We start from the raw sequence: 22,423 nt of genomic DNA, 5'->3' as shown, positions 1-22,423 counted from the left end.
GACACAATTAGAGTCCCTCGAGGAATACCAGATCAATTTAAAGCTTGAAATAAAATAGTTGCATGATTTGAGTCAATATTTTAGTAGGTGACAGTTAATAAAAATGTGGATTAAACTACATCTATTACAACCAATAGCAACAAGCTTTTCATGAGTTAAAAGAAAAACTCATGTCGGCCCCAGCCCTGAGGCTACCTGACCTGACAAAACTCTTTACACTCTATGTGTCAGAAAGAGAAAAAAAAATGGCAGTTGGAGTTTTAACCCAGACTGTGGGGCCTGGCCAAGGCCAGTGGCCTGTCTCTCAAAACAACTAGACAGAGTTTCCAAAGGCTGGCCCCCAGGTCTAAGGGCCCTAGCAGCAAAGGCCCTGTTAGCACAAGAAGCAGATAAACTAACCCTTAGGCAAACCTGAATATAAAGCCTCCCCATGCTGTGGTAACTTTAATAAATACCAAAGGATATCATTGGTTAACAAATGCTAGATTAACCAAGTACCAAAGCTTGCTATGTGAAAATCCCCACATAACCACTGAAGTTTGAAACACCCTAAACCCCACCACCTTGTTCCCGGTATCAGAGAGCACAGCTGAACATAACTGTGTAGAGGTGCTGGACTCAGTTTATTCTAGCAGGCCCAACCTCCAAGACCATCCTTAAACATCAGTAGACTGTAAGTGGTATGTGGATGGGAGCAGCTTCACCAACCCCTGAAAAGTGACTCTGAAGACGACGACAAGCCCTGCTCCAGTCACACCCGGAAGCTGACTGGTCCACGCACGGCTGAAGCATGAGGAAACTCATCGCGGGACTCATTTTCCTTAAAATTTGGACTTGTACACTAAGGACTTCAACTGACCTTCCTCAGACTGAGGGCTGTTCCCAGTGTATACATTAAGTCACTGAGGTAGGACAAAAGGTTGCTACGGTCCTATTATTTTATGGTTATTATAAGCGTACTGGAACTCTAAAAAAAAACTTGTTTGTATAATATTATTCTATACAAGGTACGTTGCCCAGGAAATGACCAACCTGATGTGTATTATGACCCATCTGAGCCTCCCATGACCACAGTTCTTAAAATAAGATTAAGGACTAAGGACTGGTGGGAGCTCATAAATGATATGGGTAAAGTGTTAGCCAAAACAAAACAAAACAAAAAGGTTGCCCAAACAAGTCACCTTAAAATTTGATGCCTGTGCTGTCATTAATAGTAATAAGTTAGGAATAAAGTGTGGTTCTCTTAGTTAGAAAAGAGGCTAAATGGCAGAAAATAAGTACATCTGTCATAAGTTAGGACTGTGTGAAAATAAATGTAAATACTGGTCTTGTGTCATTTAGGCCACTTGAATAAAAGAAAAAAAAATGATGAAGAGGATCCAGTCCACCTTCAGAAAGGAAAAAATTGCCCTTCCTGTACTAAGGGACAATGTAACCCCTTAGAGTTAGTAATAACCAATCCCCTTGATCCTCGCTGGAAACAAAAGGGGAATGTGTAACCCTAAAAATTGATGGAGCTAGACTGGATCTTCAAGTAAATATCATGGTTTGAAAAGAAGTTTATAAATGCTGTCCTGAGCCAGTATCAAATCTTCTATAATAAACTAAATGTGCCAGTACCAGAAATTCTAGGAAAAACAAGAAATTTGTTTTTGCAATTAGCCGAGCATGTAGCACAGTCTCTCAATGTCACTTCATGTTATGTATGTGGAGGAACTGTAATGAGAGATCAATGGCCATCGGAAGCCCAAGAATTAGTACCTACAGACCCAGTTCCTGATGAATTCTCGGCTCAAAAGAATCACCCTGATAATTTCTGGGTCCTAAAAGCCTCAATTATTGGACAATATTGCATAGCTAGAAAAGGAAAAGAATTCACTCAGCCCGTAGGATGACTTAGTTGTCTGAGACAGAAACTGTGTAATAGTACCACAAAAACAGTCACTTGGTGGAGTTCAAATGATACAGAGAAAAATCCATTTAGCAAATTCCCAAAGTTGCAAACTGTGCGAACCCACCCGGAGTTCCACCAGGACTGGACAGCTCCCACTAGACTGTATTGGATACGTGGGCATAGAGCTTACACCAAATTACCTGACCAGTGGGCAGGTAGTTGTGTTATTGGCACTATTAAACCACCTTTCTTCCTACTGCCCATAAAAACAGGTGAACTCCTGGGCTTCCCTGTCTATGCTTCCCACAAAAAGAGAAGAACAGCTATAAGAAATTGAAAAAATGATAAATGGCCCTCTGAGAGAGTCATACAATATTATAGACCTGCTACTTGGGCACAAGACGGCTCATGGGGATACTGGACCCCCATTTACATGATCAACTGAATCACACGGTTACAAGCTGTCTTAAAAATAATCACTATAAAACCGGCAGAGCCTTGACTATTCTGGCCCGGCAAGAAACTCAGATGAGAAATGCTATCTATCAAAATAGACTGGCTCTCGACTACTTATTAGCAGCTGAAGGAGAGGTCTGTAGGAAATTTAACCTTACTAGTTGCTGCCTACACATAGATAATCAAGGGCAAGTAGTTGAAAACATGGTTAGAGATATGACAAAACTGGCACATGTGCCCGTGCAAGTATGGCATAGATTTGATCCTGGGGCCATGTTTAGAAAATGACTCCCAGCGCTAGGAGGATTTAAAACCCTTATAATAAGAGTTATAATAGTAATAGGAACCTACTTACCGCTCCCTTGTTTGCTACCTGTACTTCTTCGAATGATAGCTTCATTGCTACCTTAGTTCACCAAAATGCCTCAGCACAAATGTACTATATAAATCACTATCGATCTGTCTTGCAAGAAGACATGGATAGTGAAAATGAAAGTGAGAACTCCCACTAATAAAATGAGTGACAGTCTCAAAGGGGGGAATAAGGGAGGAGACCACCCCTCATATTGTCTTATGCCCAATTTCTGCCTCCAAGGGAAGAAGAAGTAAAAACTAAAAGGCAGAAATGAAATCCACAAGCAGACAGCCCGGTGCCACACCCTGGGCCTGGTAGTTAAAGATCGACCCCTGACCTAACTGGTTCTATTATCTATAGATTACAGACATTGTATAGGAATACACTGTGAAAATCCCTATCTTGTTTTGTTCCGATCCAATTACCGGTGCATGCAGCCCCCAGTCACGTACCCCCTGCTTGCTCAATCATGACCCTCTCACACGCACCCCCTTAGAGTTGTGAGCCCTTAAAAGGGACAGGAATTGCTCACTCGGGGAGCTCGGCTCTTGAGACTGAAGTCTTACCAATGCCCCTGGCCGAATAAACCCCTTCCTTCTGTAACTTGGTGTCTGAGGAGTTTTGTCTGCTGCCCGTCCTGCTACACTGTATTTGTTGCAGGCAATGTGGGAATAATCATGATCACTGGAAATATGTGTTTCCTCAGGGATGTTCCTGCTTTCTAGAAATTCCTCTCGTTGTAGAGAAAAATAAAACATTGTACATCATCGGTAAGGAAGGCGATGATAATCACTGGTATTCTCACACCTACCTATCACATAATTGAAACTGGAGATCTATAATCTCTAAATATAATACCTTTTAGTGAAAAAATTATATTTCTAACATGCTCAAAGACTATCTTTACTGAAACTAAAGAGTTTTCATATGTTGACTCAGACCTATTATTCATGCTTACTCTATTAACACCCCCTTTCATATGGCCACATTGATCTTCTGAGTGAGAATTTCCAGGCTTTAGAAGGAGTTACAAGCAAAGAGAAGAGATTTGGCAAGTCAGACAGGGAGTGAATCAGGCCTCTGTGAGAATGTGGGAACACCCAGAGGCCAAATGAGAATTTAATTATTTTATAAGATGCTGAGTAACTACAGTGGAACACCAGAACAGGTGACCCCAATAGTACTCCCAACTTCAGGAATGTACGAACCAAAACTTGGATCTCATGCTGATAAAACTCCCCACTTCCTCCCAGCTCAAAAAACCCTAAAAACAATAGAGGTTTCTCCTGTATATTTGAGAAACCAAGAAACATAAATTGTTACTTGGTAGAAGGAAACAAAATCAAATTAATGGGATAAAAACCATAGAGGTAAAATTTGTTAGAATATTAAGAAATTTTTAATAAAACTCAGTGATAGAACCACTTTAATATAATTGATTAGAAAAATGAGTCAAGCCAACAAAAAGTACATTTTATAGGAAGGTCCATATGACAAAGGCTTTATGCTTCAATTCATAGTTCATATTAAGTAATTTTTAAAAATCATTCTTTGCAATAATAAAATATTTAGGTAGTCTAGAAATTTTAATTATAATCAATGTGTATTAATTCACTGCTTTCAATCACAAATGTCTAGTTGAGGTATATCAGCAGTGAGGCACCAGCAACTTCCCTCTGCAGTATTTATATAACATGGAGTCTATTGGTTATTTCCTTAAAACTGCTACCACTGTTGATGCTCTTTAGTTACAACTGATGGTAATCTCTAAAGCAAAAACAGTCATTCTCTTATTTCAACTTGTGATAAATGGAAACTTTCTCTGATCCAGTTGAAACATTTATCACACTCAGGGTAAACAGGAAGGAAGGAATCATCAACTATCTTTAAACACAGAATATCCTGAATGTTCAACAAGACTATAACAGAAGCAACTACAAATCTTTTTTAGTTGCTTAAGAATAGCTGGGTTTTTCTCCAACCCTTTACTGTATTTTTACATGTATAATTTTAAGCACAATATTCCCACAACTTTGATCTCTGTCCAGGATCCACATGAAACAAACAAACAGCTGACCTTGCAATACAACTTTAAGTCCACAAAATAACACTTGTTTACAAATACAACAGCCCAAAACAACATTCTGTTTTGTGTAGTCTTTTAAAGAAAGCTTGTCTGTGAAAGTCCATCAGTGAATAGTTCCCCTCATTCTCTGGGACGTCATGGCAGTTGAGTAATCATACAAGCTGCTCTAAAAATGTATGTGTGTCTAGTTAATTTAGGCTGTTTATTTTGATAGCATTCACCTCTTTCTGGTTATAGCAGGTGTTTTAAGAATACATTCACTGAAAATTGTATTTTGTTTAAACAACAGCAGCATGTACATTTATGGCCTTACTATATTAAAAAGCATTTATTGTCTGGCAGCAATAGATACGATTACAAACATTTGTGACAGTAATTGGAGCTATTATTCCTGCATCGAGCCACATGGAGACCGACTTATTGCCACCTGTATTTACATTTGTTACTGGTAATTGTAAAAGCTATTTTTTTTTTGTTTGGCACCTTGTTTTTCTTTAAATTACGTGGATATTTCTCAACAGAAGGTCTACCAGAAAATCTTTAAGAATTATAACTGTAGTTTCTCCATTATTCAAATAACAGGCAGAGTCCCATTTTAATAACGATTATATACATAAAACGTATTCCCATATTCTAGGCCACAGATTATATATAATATATATATTATTATATATTGTATATGTAGATTATATATATATATTTGCTCATGGATGCAAGAAACCTACCAACATATCCTAACAACCAGAGTATAAGTCTTAACAAAGACTCTTTATTCCTAAATCATAACAATTTATAAATCCCTGCAGGTCAAAAATATTTAGAAAAGCTAAATTTTATTAATACCCACTTATACTGCATCCATGGCAGAAGGTCAAATCAACTTACCCTCTACACTGCTTTGGAATGAGAGGGAAAAATCCTCTATTGTTTCTAGAGGATACAGATTTGTCTATAATATGAGAAAGTCTACCATTGTAACTTTCTGCAGGATTTGGCTTCCAATTCTAAGAGACTTAGATTTAATATAGCAATTCTGTGGTCCCTCCAGGTTCATTCAAATGGAATTCTACCTGCTGATTAAAGGAGGCCTCTCTTCTCTCTCTCAGGTTTTGGCTCTCACTGTGACTAGAGAGGCCCAGGGGCTCAATACTATTGCAATGATTCCATCCTTAGCACAATGACTCTTCTAGAAATGTTTCCTGCTGTGAATCACTCAAGGCAACGCTTATACAGTTTATTTATGTTAAAACAAAATCCAATGGCTTGGAGTTGAAATTTAAAGTTTAAGGTTCTTTTCACAACTGCACTCTAAGTCAGACACTAAAGGAATAGGTAAGTATTAAAAAGCAGTGCAGTAAATCAAAGGTTTGAGATAATTAGAAACACATGCTGTAATACTTCCAAGGCCTTTTAAAAATAATCTCTTTATCTAAATTCCTTGTAATGAACCTGAAGATTTACATAATTATTAATACTAGAGACATTTTGGTGGAATGAAGGGGATACCTACCCAACTATCTTTTAAAACAACAAAGTAGGAAACATTTAATTATAATTTGGAAAAAATTTACTTAAGTCATTAATCAAAATTCTAATTACAATATCCACAGGGCATTAAAGCATGTTAGAACATTTTTTCATTGCATTAAATACCTAATATTAAATCACTATAATGCACAATCGTTTAGTAATAAGTACTGCATAATTGAAGAAAAGGGCCTAAGTAGGGTTTAGTTGAAAACTGATTTCACACTTTCTGCTCTTCCTTATTTCTAGAGAACAGGAATAAATATTATTAATGATTATTTGGTTTCCATTGTGATTAAAAAAAACTTGCCTTGAAAAAAAATCATGCTCTTGATAAAGACTAATAGGATTGATGATTTTAGAAGCCACTTTCCTTTGGGTCAATACATGAAGTTGAGACACTAATTGTACAAGTAAACAACAGACAACAGCCAGCTCATATACAAATATATAACTGTGACCCACCATCTGCAGCAGCCAGACCAGGAAGCAAAACCACAGCCTCTGTATCAATCAGCCCCAAACAGGGTTTAATCAATGACTGCTGGCTTTTCCACTTTTGCGTGCCACCCACTTCCAGTGTAGGACCAACCAGACAAAGCCAAATATCCTCCCCTCCCTTAACCAGCCAGTCACATATTATATCCTGCTTCTAGTTTAGCCCACCTGAAGATTACCAGCCATATCTGAACATATAGTAAATCTTCCTTTTTTTCCACTAAAAATCATTTAAATTTCCCTACCTGCTTTTGAGTCTTTGCCAAACAGATATGACGGTGGCTGACTCCCTTGCTATACAGTAAGCTCTGAATAAATAGCCTTTGCTTGGTCTCACTTGGGTGGTCTCCATTTATTTTAACAAAGTCAAAGGTTTGCTTTGTATAGTAAAAAGAAAACTCAAAAAGATAGAATATTCTTCCTCAAGAAACAGTATTAAATATTTCTTTAGCAATTTAAAATTAATCAAAATTACAGAAAGTGAAAATTTATATGAATATGCATTGACCTTTTCTATTTCTCCAGAAATATGGAACATGGAGAATTCATTGGCAGCTCAGCTTCAACTTTTGTTATATTCAACTCAGCAACTTTCAATTGATTCATTTAAAAATTTAAAAAGTTTGCATGTTACTATAAGGAATTTAAAAATTTTCAATTATGTAGGAAAATATTATCCTTCAATAATTGTCCTAAAGGACTACTCTAGTTTAGGTATCCTCAGACAGTCAGTTTCTAAGAAATTGACTCCTGAGCTGTACTCATTAGGTCATAACTGAGGCATTACTAAAGTGGCATGAGCTAGGATTTCGCTGATTTTTACTCTCTTAGCAGAACTTCTGGCTGCATCTTTAGCCACATTATTCCAACTTGGGGCAGATCTGAATTGTTCTCTGGATATATAACCACCCTAGAAGTGCAGTTGGCCCTTGAACAACACTAGTTTGAACTCCATAGGTCCACTTATATGCAGATTTTTTTCAATAAATACATACAAAAAATTTCTAGAGATTTGCAACAATTTGAAAAAAGTTGCAGATGAACCACATAGGCTAAAATATCGAAAAAATTAAGAAAAAGCTAGATATGTTATAAACACATAAAATATACATAGATACTAGTCTATGTTATTTACTACCATAAATACACAAAAAAACTATTACGAAAAGTTAAAGTTTACCAAAATTTATGCACACAAACACAGACTGTACATGGTGGCACCATTTGCAGTTGACAGAAATGTAAACGAAGGTAGATATGCAGTATTAAATCATAAGTGTATAAAATTAACTGTAGTATAATCTGTACTACTATAATAATTTTGTAGCCACCTTTTGTTATTGTGATGAGCTCAAGTGTTGCAAATATTGCTTAAAATGTGTGAGGTTAATCACGTCCAAGTGAGCAGTTAGTCTCTATAATAAATCATGTATCACAGTAAAAAGTCATTTCTTGAGGTTTTCATGTACTTTTCATGTTTAGTGCAATATCTTCAAGTATTTTTCATGTTTAGCGTAAACCCTGAATAACACCATGGGACCCATACAAATGTCACCTGCAATGCTGGAAGTGCTCCCAAGAAGCAGAGAAAAGTCCTGACATTACAATAAAGAGATGAATTCCTTGATATGTACTGTAGATTGAGGTCTGCAGCTGAGGATGCCTGTCATTTCAAGATAAATGAATCCAGCATAAGAACCATTGTAAAAAAAAGAAAATTTATGAAGCCATCACTGCAGCTACGACAGCAGGCACAAAAACCTTTTACTTTTTGCAAAATACTTTTTCTCTTTTACTGAAAATGCAGCTTTTATGTGGGTGTAAGAAAGACATACTTACAGCCTCCATTATGATTCAAGAAAAAAGGAAGTTATTATTATATGACAATTTAAAGCAAAAGGAGGGTGAAGGATCTAAAGCTGGAGAATTTGATGCCAGCAAAGGATGGTTTGATAATGTTTGAAAGAGGTTTGGCTTTAAGAAGTGTCAAGGTAACAGGAGACTCAGCTTCTGATGACTAAATGGCAGAAGATGAGTTCCTAGGTGCCATTAAGAATATCACTGTGGAGAAAAGATATCTGCCTAAACAGGTTATTAATGCAGACTAAAGTGCCCTGTTATGAAAAAAATAAGTGTCACAAAGACATGTATTAGTAAGAAAGAGATGTGAGCACTAGGATTTTTTTTTTTTTTTTTTTTTTTTTGAGACGGAGTTTCGCTCTTGTTGCCCAGGCTGGAGTGCAATGGCGCAATCTCAGCGCAACCTCCCCCTCCCGGGTTCAAGCGATTCTCCTGCCAGCACTAAGATTTAAAGCAGGAAGGGATAAGCTAATTCTACTGTTTTATGCAAATATAGTTGGGTTTATGATTAGGGCTGCCCATGTATAAGTTTTGACTCCTTAAAAATTTAACTACTAACAGCTTACTTTTGACTAGAAATGATACTGATAATATAAACAACATGTATTCCTTATGTTATATGTATTATATACTGCATTCTCACAACAAAGTAAACTAGAGAAAAGAAAGTGTTATTAAGAAAATCATAAGAAAGAAAATACATATTTACTATTCATTAAGTGGAAGTGGATCACTAAAAAGATTTTTATCCTCATTGTCTTCATGTGGAGTAAGAGGAGTGGTTGGTCTTGCTGTCTCAGAGGTGGCAGAGGCAGAAGGGGAAGAGGAGGTGGAAGAGGATGCAGAATAGCAGGCATACTGGGTATAACGTTTATTGGGAAGTCTGCCTATAAGTGGACCTGTGCAGTTCAAATCCTGATTTTACAGGCTACTAGGCAGAAGGGACTTGCCTTGTCTCAGATTAACCTTGTCTTTGGACTTGGACTTTTGGGGTTAATGCTGGAATGAGTTAAGACTTTGGGGGACTATCGGGAAGGCATGATTGTGTTTTGAAATGTTAAGGACATGAGCCAGGGGCAGAATCATATGGTTTAGCTTTGTGTCCCCACCGAAATCTCATCTTGAATTGTAATCCCCAAGTGTTAAGGGAGGAACCTGGTGGGAAGTGATTGGATTATGGGTATGGTTTCCCCACGGGGTTCTTGTGAAAGCGAGTGAGTTATCACGAGATCTGATGGTTTTATAACTGTCTGGCATTTCCCCTGCTCACTTCTTCTCCTTCCTATGGCCTTGTAAAGAAGATGCCTTGCTTCCCCTTGGCCATCTGCCATGATTGTAAGTTTCCTAAGGCCTCCACAGCCATGCTGAACTATGAGTCAGTTATACCTCTCCTTTATAAATTACCCAGTCTTGGGCAGTTCTTTATAGCAGTATGAAAACGAACTAATACAACAGTATTTATCAAATTGTAACTAGAAAGGAAGTAGAAACTTGATACAATGGGTGAATTAATCTGGTCTAATCCCTAAATCTTATTAAACATGACTTCTTGATTATTTTAACATTTTATTTATTTATTTAGAGATGGAGTTTCGCTGTGTCATCCAGGCTGGAGTGCAGTGGTGCAATCTTGGCTCACTGCAACCTCTGCCTCCCGGGTTCAAGCGATTCTCCTGCCTCAGCCTCCTGAGTAGCTGGGATTACAAGCGTGTGCTACCATGCCCAGCTAATTTTTGAACTTTTAGTAGAGACGGGGTTTCGGTGTGTTGGCCAGGCTGGTCTTGAACTCCTGACCTCATGATTTGCCCACCTCGGCCTCCCAAAGTGTTGGGGCCAGCATTTTATTTTTAATCACATGTATTGAATAGATTATCTAAGAGCACTTCCAGACTGCTTTCTGTTTTGCCATGCAGCAGAGCTCTGACCTATCTTATAACTCTAATCCGTTGGTATGGTCATGGAATTCCTATTCATCTAAACATAATATGACTTCCTAGAAAATCTTCTGAGAAAATACCCCTCAACACCAGGCAAATATGATGTCTTCCAAATCACTCTTTTAAAGATCTTTGCTTCGCTTTTTGGACCAGATTACATTATTCAGTTATTCAACAACAATTTGTTAAATCCTTATTAAGACAAAAATGCTGAAAACTGAATCCTATTGCCCTTCTTTAATAATTTTTATAATTGGGAGTACCCCTAACCCTGAAGTTTCCTTATAACATTTTTTTTAAGATAATGTGTTCCCTCTTTGATACCTTATTGTCAGTCCTAATCGTGACTTTCAGTTGCGGTAGTACACGTTCCACTTCTAGGCTCCATTCCGCAGCATCTGTTGTGGATTCCAAAATATCTTCTTGTTTGGCAGTCTCGTTCATATCCTAAGAAAGGAAAGATATCACAAGATTGAGAGTTTATAAAAAGAAATGGTAAAAATTTGAGGCATTTTAGCAGTACTGCACAATTTAAATCAAGAATTGGTAGTGTTAAAATTATAGTGGAAGAAGAAATTCTTTTCTGTCTTCCTACAATGTTGAAAGAAAATAATGCACCAACCTGGTAGAATAGCAAAATACATATTAAAAAAGAAGCAAATATATGATTCAACTATTTTTACAAGGAAAAATGTTTCTAAGACATCAGATTGAACTCAACAGGAATACCATCAAATGGACCAACAAGCCATTTAGGTATGTTAATTGGTAACAGTAGAAAAGATGTTTGGTAAGAAAACTCACTCATGTTTGGTAAGAAGGCATGGTGGCGGGTGCCTGTAGTCCCAGCTACTTGGGAGGCTGAGGCAGGAGAATGGCGTAAACCCGGGAGGCGGAGCTTGCAGTGAGCCAAAATTATGCCACTGCACTACTCCAACCTGGGTGACAGAGCAAGACTCTGTCTCGAAAAAAAAAAAGAAAAAAAAGGAAGAAACACTTAAATTTATTATACTGAAATACAAACCCCAAATCTGAAAGACAAAATATAAAAAAATTCCAGAAGGAAAGAATTGCTATTTACAAAATTTGTATTCATAATTGAAGTGAAAATTTATTAGGTCAAATTATAATATAGCTTAAAGTGTAATTTTTTTTTTTTTTTTTTTTTTTTTTTTGAGACGGAGTCTCGCTCTGCCGCCCAGGCTGGAGTGCACTGGCCGGATCTCAGCTCACTGCAAGCTCCGCCTCCCGGGTTTACGCCATTCTCCTGCCTCAGCCTCCCGAGTAGCTGGGACTACAGGCGCCCGCCACCTCGCCCGGCTAGTTTTTTGTATTTTTTAGTAGAGACGCTTAAAGTGTAATTTAATATAGACATACTTGAACTCAAATAGGGAGGGGGCCAAATTTCTGCATTTGGTTTCTGCATTGGAATAACAAAAATCCATCATAATTGTTTTTGAATTACAACAAAAAAAGGCCCACTCTTTTTTTTCCCCCCACCCCTTCACATTTCAGCATTATGTATGGATCTGAAAATATAAATAATGTAGATTAATGATTTAAAGATAAAATCTAAGGCAGTAATTCTGGTACCAATTCTTCCCTTTAACTCTCTTAATTATAAATCTAAAGAAAAAATTAAAATATCAATGTTTATATAGAGAAAAAGAGACTAAAGAGATATAAACAGACATAAAATGTATGAATCTTATATGAATTCTAATTTTAATAATCTATAAAAAGATATTTTTGAGACAATCAGTGAAGTTTTAATATGGGAGAATACTGGATGATATTAAGAAATTACTAATTTTATAGGTATGACATGACATGGTTTTGTTTAAAAAGGCCTTATAAGTTAGAAATAAATGCTAAAATATTTACTGATGAATTGACAAGATGTCTGAATTTTACTTTGAAATACTATGAGGCAAAGAAAAAAAGGGAGGCAGCTTTAAATAAAACATGATTGACAAAATGTTAACAACTGCTGAAACTGGATAATGTGGCATGTTCATTATCTTATTCTAATTTTGTATACATTTGAAACATTCCATAATACAAAATTTAAAAATAAAAACTAGGTGAACAACCTCATGATGAAATTACATTCCCAATATATATTTATGTCACTAAAATCACATTTCTTAAATGAAAGCTCATTGGATTAGTCTTTCCAATCAGATGTAACACTAACCAGAAGATTAATCTTACATTAGGGTTTGTATTTCTGTGGGAGCCTGAGGTCTTTAGAGGCTTTGAACTCACTCCCAACTAAGACTCTGGAACAGTGCTAACATAAGAAAGCCTCTCCTACCTCCTAGCTCATAACAGCAAGTCCTGTTTAGACTCAGAGCCTTAAAGCCTATACTGCTTTTTGTTCAGATTCAAGGGACTATATATTTTTAACTTCACCATTTGAGAATGGATAACTAATACACGTTTTTACACTTTATAATACGTGGTCTGAATGTATTCCATTTAGAAAACCAGAAGTATAAAAAACCAAAACATTAAGTAAAATGTGAAAAAAAAAAAAAGCTCAAGATTCTACTTTAAATATGGAAACATTGTATTATTTAGAGTACTTAATGCTGTATACTTCTATATAAATTGGATCTAGGGTAGCACAAGAGTATCATAGCTGGCGAAGGAGGTGCTTCATTCACAAAGTAGATACGTGTGAAGTTACATGAGACTGTGTATGACGGCAGGAAAAGAGATAATGGGTCTCTGTGTCAAAACCTAAAGCAATAGGGAAGGTTCTCTGCCATGTAAATTCACACTGGCATCAATAAGATGCATATGTTTGGAAGAACTAGGCATATGCACATTCACTGGCACATCTGAGTACCTGTCTTAGACTCCACGAGACCCAATTTCTCATTTTATATACCACACAGGATAAACTAGTGGGGGCTGGGGTAGGGAGGACATATGCCTTGCTAGTGGTATATGAGCCCTGACCTCAGGGCATGTGTGTGGGTATACACACAGGGTTACTCCTGCCAAGGTTATGGGCCCCCACATCCCAACCCTGCAAAATCAGGCTGCAACAAGACAGCATGCCTTCTCAGCAGCAGTTTTGAGTGATTCTTAATAGAATGTAGATACTGCATCAAATGATAAATTCAGTAACGTTACAGGGAACAAAATCAATATATAAAAATCGGTATCATTTATATATGCCAACAGTAAACAATTTGAAGTAGAAACCAAGAAAGTAATCCCATTCACGACAGCTAAAATAAAATACCTAGGAATAAACTTAATCAAAGGAGTGAAAAAATCTTTAGAATGAAACTACAAAAACACTGATGAAAGAATTGAAGAGGACACAGAAAAGGGAAAGATATTCCAAGTTCATGGACTGGAAAAATAAATATTATTAAACTGTCCATACTACCCAAAGCAATCTACAGATGCAATCCCTATAAAAATACTAATGACATTCTTCACAGAAATAAAAAAAAAAAATCTAAAATTTATAAGGAACTACAAAAGACCCAGAATAGTCAAAGTAATCCTGAGCAAAAAGAACAAAGCTGGAATCATTGCATTACCTGACTTCAAATTATACTACAAAGCTACCATAACTAAAACAGCATGGTTCTGGCATAAAAACAGACACAAAGACCAATGGAAAAGAACAGAGAATCCAGATTTAAATCCATGCATTTACAGCCAACTCATTTCTGATAAAAACACCAAGAGTATACATTGTGGAAAGGACAGTCTCTTCAATACATAGTGCTGGAAAAACTGGATATTCATATGTAGAAGAATGAAACTAGATGCCTATCTCTTACCATACACAAAAATCAAATCAATATGGATTAAACACTTAAATCTATGACATGAAACTATAAAACTACTAAAAGAAAACACTGGGGAAATGCTCCAGAACATTGGTCTGGGCAAAGATTTCTTAAGTAAGACCTCAAAAGCACAGGTAAACAAAGCAAAAATGGACAAATGGGATCATGTCAAGCTAAAAAGCTTCTGCACAGAAAAGGAAGCCATCAACATAATGAAGAGACAACCCACAGAATGGGAGAAAATACCTGCAAACTACCCATCTGAAAGGGGATTAACAATCAGAATATATAAGGAGCTCAAACAACTCAGTAGGAAAAAACCCCAAATGATCTAATTAAAAAATAGGCAAAAGATCAAAAGAGACATTTCTCAAAACAAGGCATACAAATGGCCAACAATTATATGAAAAAATGATCTCTAATCATTACTAATCACCAGAGAAATGAGAACCAAAACCACAAGATACCATCTTACCTCATTAAAATGGTTTTTATCACAAAGACAGGCAATAACAAATGCTGGCAAAGATATGGAGAAAGGGGAACACTTGTATACTGTTGGTGGGAAAGTAAATTAATATAGCCATTATGGAGAACACTTTGGAGGTTCCTCAAAAAAATCTAAAAATCTATCATATAATCTAGCAATGCTGCTGTGGAGCATATACCCAAAAGAAAGGAAATCAGTATGTTGAAGAGAAATCTGCATTCCCATGTTTACTGCAGCACTATTCACAATACCCCAGATAGGGAATCAACCTAAGTGTTGATCAAGGGATGAATGGATAAAGAAAATATGGTATATATACACAATGGGATATTATTTAGCCATAAAAAGAATGAAATCCTGTCATTTGTAGCAACATGGATGGAACTGGAGGTCATTATGTTAAATGAAATATGCCAGGAACAGTAAGACAAATATCACATGTTCTCACTCATATGTGGGAGCTAAAAAAAATGTAGATTTCATGGAGGTAGAGAGCAGAATGATGGTTACCAGAGATTGAGAATGGTAGCGGGGAGGAAGGATAAAAAGGGAATGGTTAGTGGATATGAAAATATAGTTATTTAAAACTGCATTAGTTATATAGAAAAAATAAGACCTAGTGTTTGGTAGCACAATAGGGCAACTATAATTAACAATAATGTATTATATATTTCAAAATACCTAAAAATGTGGAATGGGAATGTTCTTAACACAAAGAAATGATAAATGCTTGAGGTGATTGATATCCCAACTACCCTGATCTGATCATTACGTATTGTATGCCTTGTATCAAAATATCACATACAACCCATAAATATGCACTATGTATTCATAATAACTAAAGATAAAAAAATTAAAAAATAAATAAAAATAAGTTTGATTTATGGAGTACCATTGGGGTGAACTGAAGCTAGATGCTGTTGATTAAATCCCAAAGCCAGGGCTCTCCAACCCTCATTTCCACCCTCATTTCCAACCCTCATTTCTACCCCCTCTTTCTTTCTCTCCTTACAAGATTGAAGTTCAGAATCACCAAACAAGACAAGGGGTCACACCCATCCATACTCCCACTTTCTTCAGGCCTGGATGCGGGATTGTTCAAGTTGTGAATAACATACTCAAAATGTTTTACTGAAGGAAGGGCCTTTTTCATAAAGACAGATGGGTTTGCAGTGGCCGTTTGAACCAGACCTAGAATCTGAGGCAGTAGGGTACATAAAGATCAAATGCTGCATTAAGGTATGCCAGTGCATAAGCTATTTGTTTTTATGTTGGACCCTTTAGTAAGTTGCATTTACCCTTACTAGCTTATTATTTGGTTCCCGTAAGCAACAATTTGCTAACTCCCACTCCCAATGTCCTAAAATGATTTAACGTAGGAGCTCAAAAATTTTCACTCACTCGTAGGCCATAATTAATATATGAGGGGAAATGGCCCAGTTACTAAATGAATAAAGGGCAAAAAGAGAACATTAGATTTGCCAGAGCAGCATTAACTTATTCAAACTATACGGTTTCTTTCTACATCCATGGTTGCATATCTATTTCATAACCTCACTCCTCACTCAACATTTCTTAATGCCTAATAACTGGATACATTAACTGAGCAAGCCCTATATATAAAGTATAAATCATTTTAAAACTATACTGTGCCTTGGTTATAATACTTTGAGAAAACTTTTCTTCCCAATTGTTTTTCCATTTAACAAATGGTACTTTATGTGGGTTACTTGAAAAAGAGAAATAAACTGCTGTTTCTTTTAATCAAAATTTTATACCATCATGACAAAGTCCCTCTCTAACATGTTAACTAAGATAAAACATTGCTTTTGGGAAGTTTCATTTTCCAGTTACTGCTGCAGAAGAAACAATTAGAAGCTCATAAGGCACAAGTTATCTAGAAGTCTCATTTATAATTAATTAATTAAACGAATAATCCATTTGTTAAACTCCTACAACATTCAAGGTAAGAATTCAGGCACTGTGCTTGGTGTAGAAAGCTAAAAGGATTTAATTGCTGCCTGCAAAATTTGCAGACTACTAGGAAGAGCCTGAGGCCAGTTAATGGGAGTAATAATTGGTCCTAGGTAAAAAGAGAAACTGATGAGATGGGAACTGATCCTGACTGCCAAAGGAAGAATTGAAAATAACAGTCTACACTATCCCATAAAGTAACCTTGGGCTCAAACAGTGGGGCACACCATCGAAGTCAGTTCAAGAATCAAACATACAGTGTTAAAAATCTACTCAGAATCCTGTTCCAGTAATTCTCTGGTCAAGCATCAAAGAAAGGCTATGTTCTGTAAAAATAAACATGAGATGGCAACCTCATGGATATACTAGTGTCCAGATTCATTTGAAGAACTCAAATCATATACCTACTGAGAGGGTGTTAAAAGTCAAATTAACTCTCAAGATTAAATACTCCCAAGACTCAAGGAAAAGGGAACTAAGTTGTCTTAAGAGTCACAACAGCATGGTGTAAATGTTAAGAGGAATGGGTCTGGAATCACATCTGCTCAAATCCCACCTTCATGACTTACTAGCTGTTGGTCAAGTCACGTGACCTCTCTAAATCTCAGAGTACCCATCTGTAAAATGAGAATAACAGCACCTTCCTCATTGGAAGGGGTGCTGTGAGCATTAAATGAGACAATGTATTTAAAAGGCTTGCACAGTGTATAATACATATTAACCCCTGGTATATTTTAGCAGTTATTATCATTATTATTACATGTCAAACATGGTATTAGATGCTTTTACATATAGGTTAAATGCCCAACAATAACACCATGAAACACGGAGTCTTATTACCATCTTTTAAAGTGAGGAAACTGAGGCACAGAATAGGTAGGTGACTTTTTCAATGTCACATCCAGTGATTGGTAGGTCAGGCAGCATTACTCTAGAGCACAAGCTCTAAAACACCTTACCATATGTCTATCAACCCTTTGTCACCTAGGCTATAATTATTTTTCTCCAGTTTGTCACTTGTATTTTAACTTTATGGTGTTCCCCACTCTGCTTTCCCATAATATAAAGTTTTAATTTTTATACATTCAGATTTGTATTTTATGTTTTGGATTTTCTTGTCATGCTTAATTATGCCTACTTCAAACTGTAACACTTGTCACTCCTCATGTTTGGTGTGTGAGTGTGTGTGTTTTGTTTTGTCGAGACAGGATCTCGCTCTGTCACCCAGGTTGGAGTGCAGTGGCATGATCTCGGCTCACTGCAGCCTCTGCCTCCAGGGTTTAAGTGATTCTCCTGCCTCAACCTCCCAAGTAGCTAGGACTACAGGAATGCACCACCATGCTAGGCTGATTTTTGTATTTTTAGTAGAGATGGGGTTTCACCATGTTGGCCAAGGTAGTCTTGAAATTCTGGCCTCAAGTGATCCACCTACCATGGCCCTCAAAGTGCTGGGACTAGAGGCATGAGTCACTGCACTTGGCCTCATGTTTTTGTTTTATTTTTGTGCCTTATTATTTGTTATTGTGATCCGTGTGGAGTTAATTTGGGTGTAATGTATGAGGGAGGAATCCAGCTTTTTCTATAAATGGATTAGCCTATTATCTCTTCACCATTTAATTGAATAGTTCAGTTTTCCTCACTGATTTGCATTGCTTCATATACTAACATGACCACATATTTGTATTATTTTATAGATTCTATACTACTTTGTTAAATTCTGTGTATATTTTCAGACTTATAAAAAATTGTATCAATATTACACAAAAAATTTCCATATACCCTTCGTTCAGATACCACTTCCAAATGTTCTCATCTTACATAACTTTGGGCTAATTACGAATAAAAGGGTACAATGTTTCTATCTGGATGCTGAGATTTGGGAAACTTTTCACATTTTTCTTTACACTCTTTTGTTCTTTCATTTTTTAGAAAACACAAGGAACATATTTTACTTTAAAAAAGAATAAAGTTTTTTCAATAAGCAGGTAAAAATAAAATTTGATTAACTTCCAAAAACCAGCAGGTACAGGTGGTATGCTGTAGGAGTCTGAATGAGAAAGACAAGTATGTTTTAATGCAATAGTGAGTTTTAAGTTTAGCCTTGCAAGAATGTATGGGATATAGACAGGCAGAAAAGAGACAAGCCAAGTGTTTTCAGTGAGGAAAACGGCATAAGCCAAAAAACTGAAATAGGAATGAATATAACTTGTGAGGATCAAAATGAGAAAAGAGTCTAGGGGCTTAAAAAGGTGAATACTGGCTGGGTGCGGTGGCTCATGCCTGTAATCCCAGCACTTTGGGAGGCCGAGGTGGGCGGATCACAAGGTCAGGAGATCGAGACCATCCTAGCTAACACGGTGAAACACCGTCTCTACTAAAAAAATACAAAAAATTAGCCGGGCGTGGTGGCGGGCGCCTGTAAGTCCCAGCTACTCGGGAGGCTGAGGCAGGAGAATGGCATGAAACCAGGAGGCGGAGCTGGCAGTGAGCCAAGATCGCGCCACTGTACTCCAGCCTGGGGGGACACAGCGAGACTCCGTCTCAAAAAAAAAAAAAAAAAAAAAAAAGTGAATACTGGAGAGGAAAAGAGAGTTAAGTACATTGTGAAAGACCTTCAAATCTAGGGTAAGGAATATGAATTTTGTCCTCCAGCCAGAAAAGAAGCCAAGAAGTTATAGGCAAGGTACAATTACTGTATTTATTAATACTTATCCAACAACTATTTATTTAGTGCCCACTATGTTCCACATACTGCTATAGTCCAGGAATAGTGACTACAACAACAATCCTCACGAATAAAACATGTTAGCTATGTTTTATAAAGATGTATGGGTTTTTGTAGATTTTGGGGTTGGCTATGGGACTAAATGGGGCAAAGTGATAAGGGAAGTGTCATTGAGGAGATAGAAGAGATAGCATTTCAGCTGAACCTTGAACATTTGAGTCAGGTAGAGAGACAGTGGGAAGGTATTTTAGAAAAGAGATAATAGGAAACAGAAGCATTGGATGGGAGCAGATATTCTCACAAGGTATTTGAAAGCCTATGAGGGCACCCATTTAACCGGAATAAAGGGTTTGTAGAAGAAAATGAGGTTAGCTGTGTAGACAATAATCAAATTGCTAAGGGCCTTGAAAGTCAGATCAAAATTTTATTCCTCTATACTCTATATAAATGGACCTGTAGGCAATGAAAGCCATCAAACGTTATTGAATTCAAAATGACCTGTAATAGTCATGTTTCAGTAAGTCAGACAGAGAAGCAGGGTGAAAAATATTTTGACAAAGGGTGGGGGTGGGATTGAAAGAGGAAGACCAAAGACTATTTAGAGCATTACTGTTATATAGTCCAGACAGGCAATGAAAAGAACATGGCCTTGCAAGACAGCTGAAGGGATGGATATAGGAAATGTTTCAAAGGCAGCATCCACGGGTCTTAATGACTACATAGATAGCCTGGGTAAAGATGAATCAGACATATATTCAAAGCACTAACATTGCCAGGGGTAAGTGGTAAGTGGCGATCAGGATTTGAGAGATGGGTGGTTTTAAAAAATACAAACTTGTAGAAGACTGAAAAAAACGTATATAGTCTGGTACCCATTTAATATATTGAATTACATAATAAATATCTGCTACTAGTGTTGATGGAAGGAACTATAACCTACCTATTTATAGAATGACAGCTCTCAAATAATATCTTAAAAAATCATTATTTTATTACTTTTCATCAGATCTCCCTGAGTCATTTCTGTAGGAGAGATCTTGTGTGACAGCAAATTTAGTCTAGTGGGCCTTCAATAATAATCCATGTGACAGATTATGAAAATAAAGCCATGACATCACCAGGGCTTCCCAATTTACATAGAAATGCAAGCTTCTTGATAACTTATATCCTATGTAAGTATCTTACTCAAAAATACTCATGGCAATCTAGGGACTCATTTGTATTGAGGGATTGGGGCTTTTTCTAGTCTTCTATGGCACATAAGAATGTTGAGAACTAATTCCAGTTTCTAGGAAAGGTAAAAAATTATAAAAAATAAGAAATGCATGAAGCGCATACTCTATGCCCGCACAATGTCAGGTACTGCCCACAGGTTAGGTTTTAATAATCTCAAAACAAGACTGGTTAGAATTATTTGTGTCCCATTGCCAGATAAGAAAGCAGAGTCACAGAAGTTAGTTAACTTGCTATGGTCATGTGGCGAGTGACACACAGTCAGGAATTCATCTAAGGCTGCTATTTCTGCCATAGAATCTACCTTGAAGGTATGGACTCAGATCTGGGAAGGGACCTTGAAAAGTCCTTGCTTCCTACTTTTTCTAGGCCTACAATGAAAGCAAGAAGAAAACAAGGATCTCTCTTACTTCAAAAGTGGGTGGAAAAGCTACATTGTAGATCAAGCAAAATTCGAACTGGGTGTCTTTTACACCCAGCAGGAACTGCCATTTGAGCCTCCACTGAGCAGTGAGAAGCAGAACTTTTTTCTCTAGCCCACATTTCGTATTCACCTCCAGATGTAAAACTGATGGGGGTGGTAAGGGTTAGTTACCAGAGAAATAAAAGCATTTACTCAGTCATAATGTGTCCCATCACACTGAAACATGTGGCATTTTAATTTCTCCTGTGAAATATCAACCATAGACTTCTCTCACAACACAGATAGGAGGTCTAACACTCAACTGTTTTAGGAAAGCAGAAGAAAAAACATTCTCCTTAAGCAGGAATCAAAAATTAACGGCAACTGATAGGGCAAGCTGTACATAGAACAGTTTTTTCTCCTAGATTACTTAGTAAGGATATTTTGTCTAAAATAAAAACATAAAACATATGTAAAATTTAAAAAATTAAAGTATTTAAGATATTAACCAAAAAAGATCCATCTTCTTCCTCTCTTTGATTACAATACTGCAGTTTTGCCTAGATGAAACTCTAAACCTGAAATGACATTTTTACTCTAAGCTCATATTTTTACTTCCTTTCACCTTTTGTGTTTCAAGCTAAAAAGTCTCTCATTCTTACTTGGTATCATGAATTTCTTGCTAAGTAATTAAAAACCAATTGTGTTTAAACCTTTTGAGATACTTGGTTTTACACTGTGTAACTCAGGATTTGGTTTCCAAAACCTCAAATTTAGCATCTCAAGAAAGAATAGTATCTATGGCATGTTTAAAAAAATATTTTGAAATGAGGTGATGGGCATTTAAAAATAGAGAATGCGTGGCTCCCTCTCCTCTTTTTTTCACTGGGGGAGGAGAATGACACATCTGCATCATGCTGCCAGAAGTCTGTTGCCATGATTCTGTTGAGTTTCACAAGGGTGAATGGAGATACCAAGACTACTCATAATTACAGCATAGCCACTGTGAACACGCAAGCAGTGCCCAATTGACATATGCAAATTAGAAATGGAAATGACTAGCACACCTTGGTACCACCTCATCACTAGAGTCTTCCTTTCCTGCTCCCACTCCCTAAAGCTCTGAATAGTCTACTATACTCTAAACATCACAGGCCCAGTCCAACT

At 36.8% G+C, this 22,423-nt stretch overlaps 1 protein-coding gene across 1 annotated transcript in view; it reads right to left on the bottom strand.

Annotated features, from left to right (window-relative positions):
• Positions 1-22,423, bottom strand: part of IFT57 (intraflagellar transport 57) — a 64,068-nt gene that overhangs the window by 22,193 nt on the left and 19,452 nt on the right. The window contains 1 exon segment of the mRNA NM_001258196.1: positions 10,938-11,060. Within this exon segment, the coding sequence (NP_001245125.1) occupies positions 10,938-11,060 (123 nt within the window).

This window comes from Macaca mulatta, chromosome 2 (genome assembly GCF_049350105.2).
Source record: "Macaca mulatta isolate MMU2019108-1 chromosome 2, T2T-MMU8v2.0, whole genome shotgun sequence".
Classification (NCBI taxonomy): domain Eukaryota; kingdom Metazoa; phylum Chordata; class Mammalia; order Primates; family Cercopithecidae; genus Macaca; species Macaca mulatta.
The sequence above is the reverse complement of the archived record's forward strand: the minus strand, read 5'-3'. Positions and strand labels throughout refer to the sequence as shown.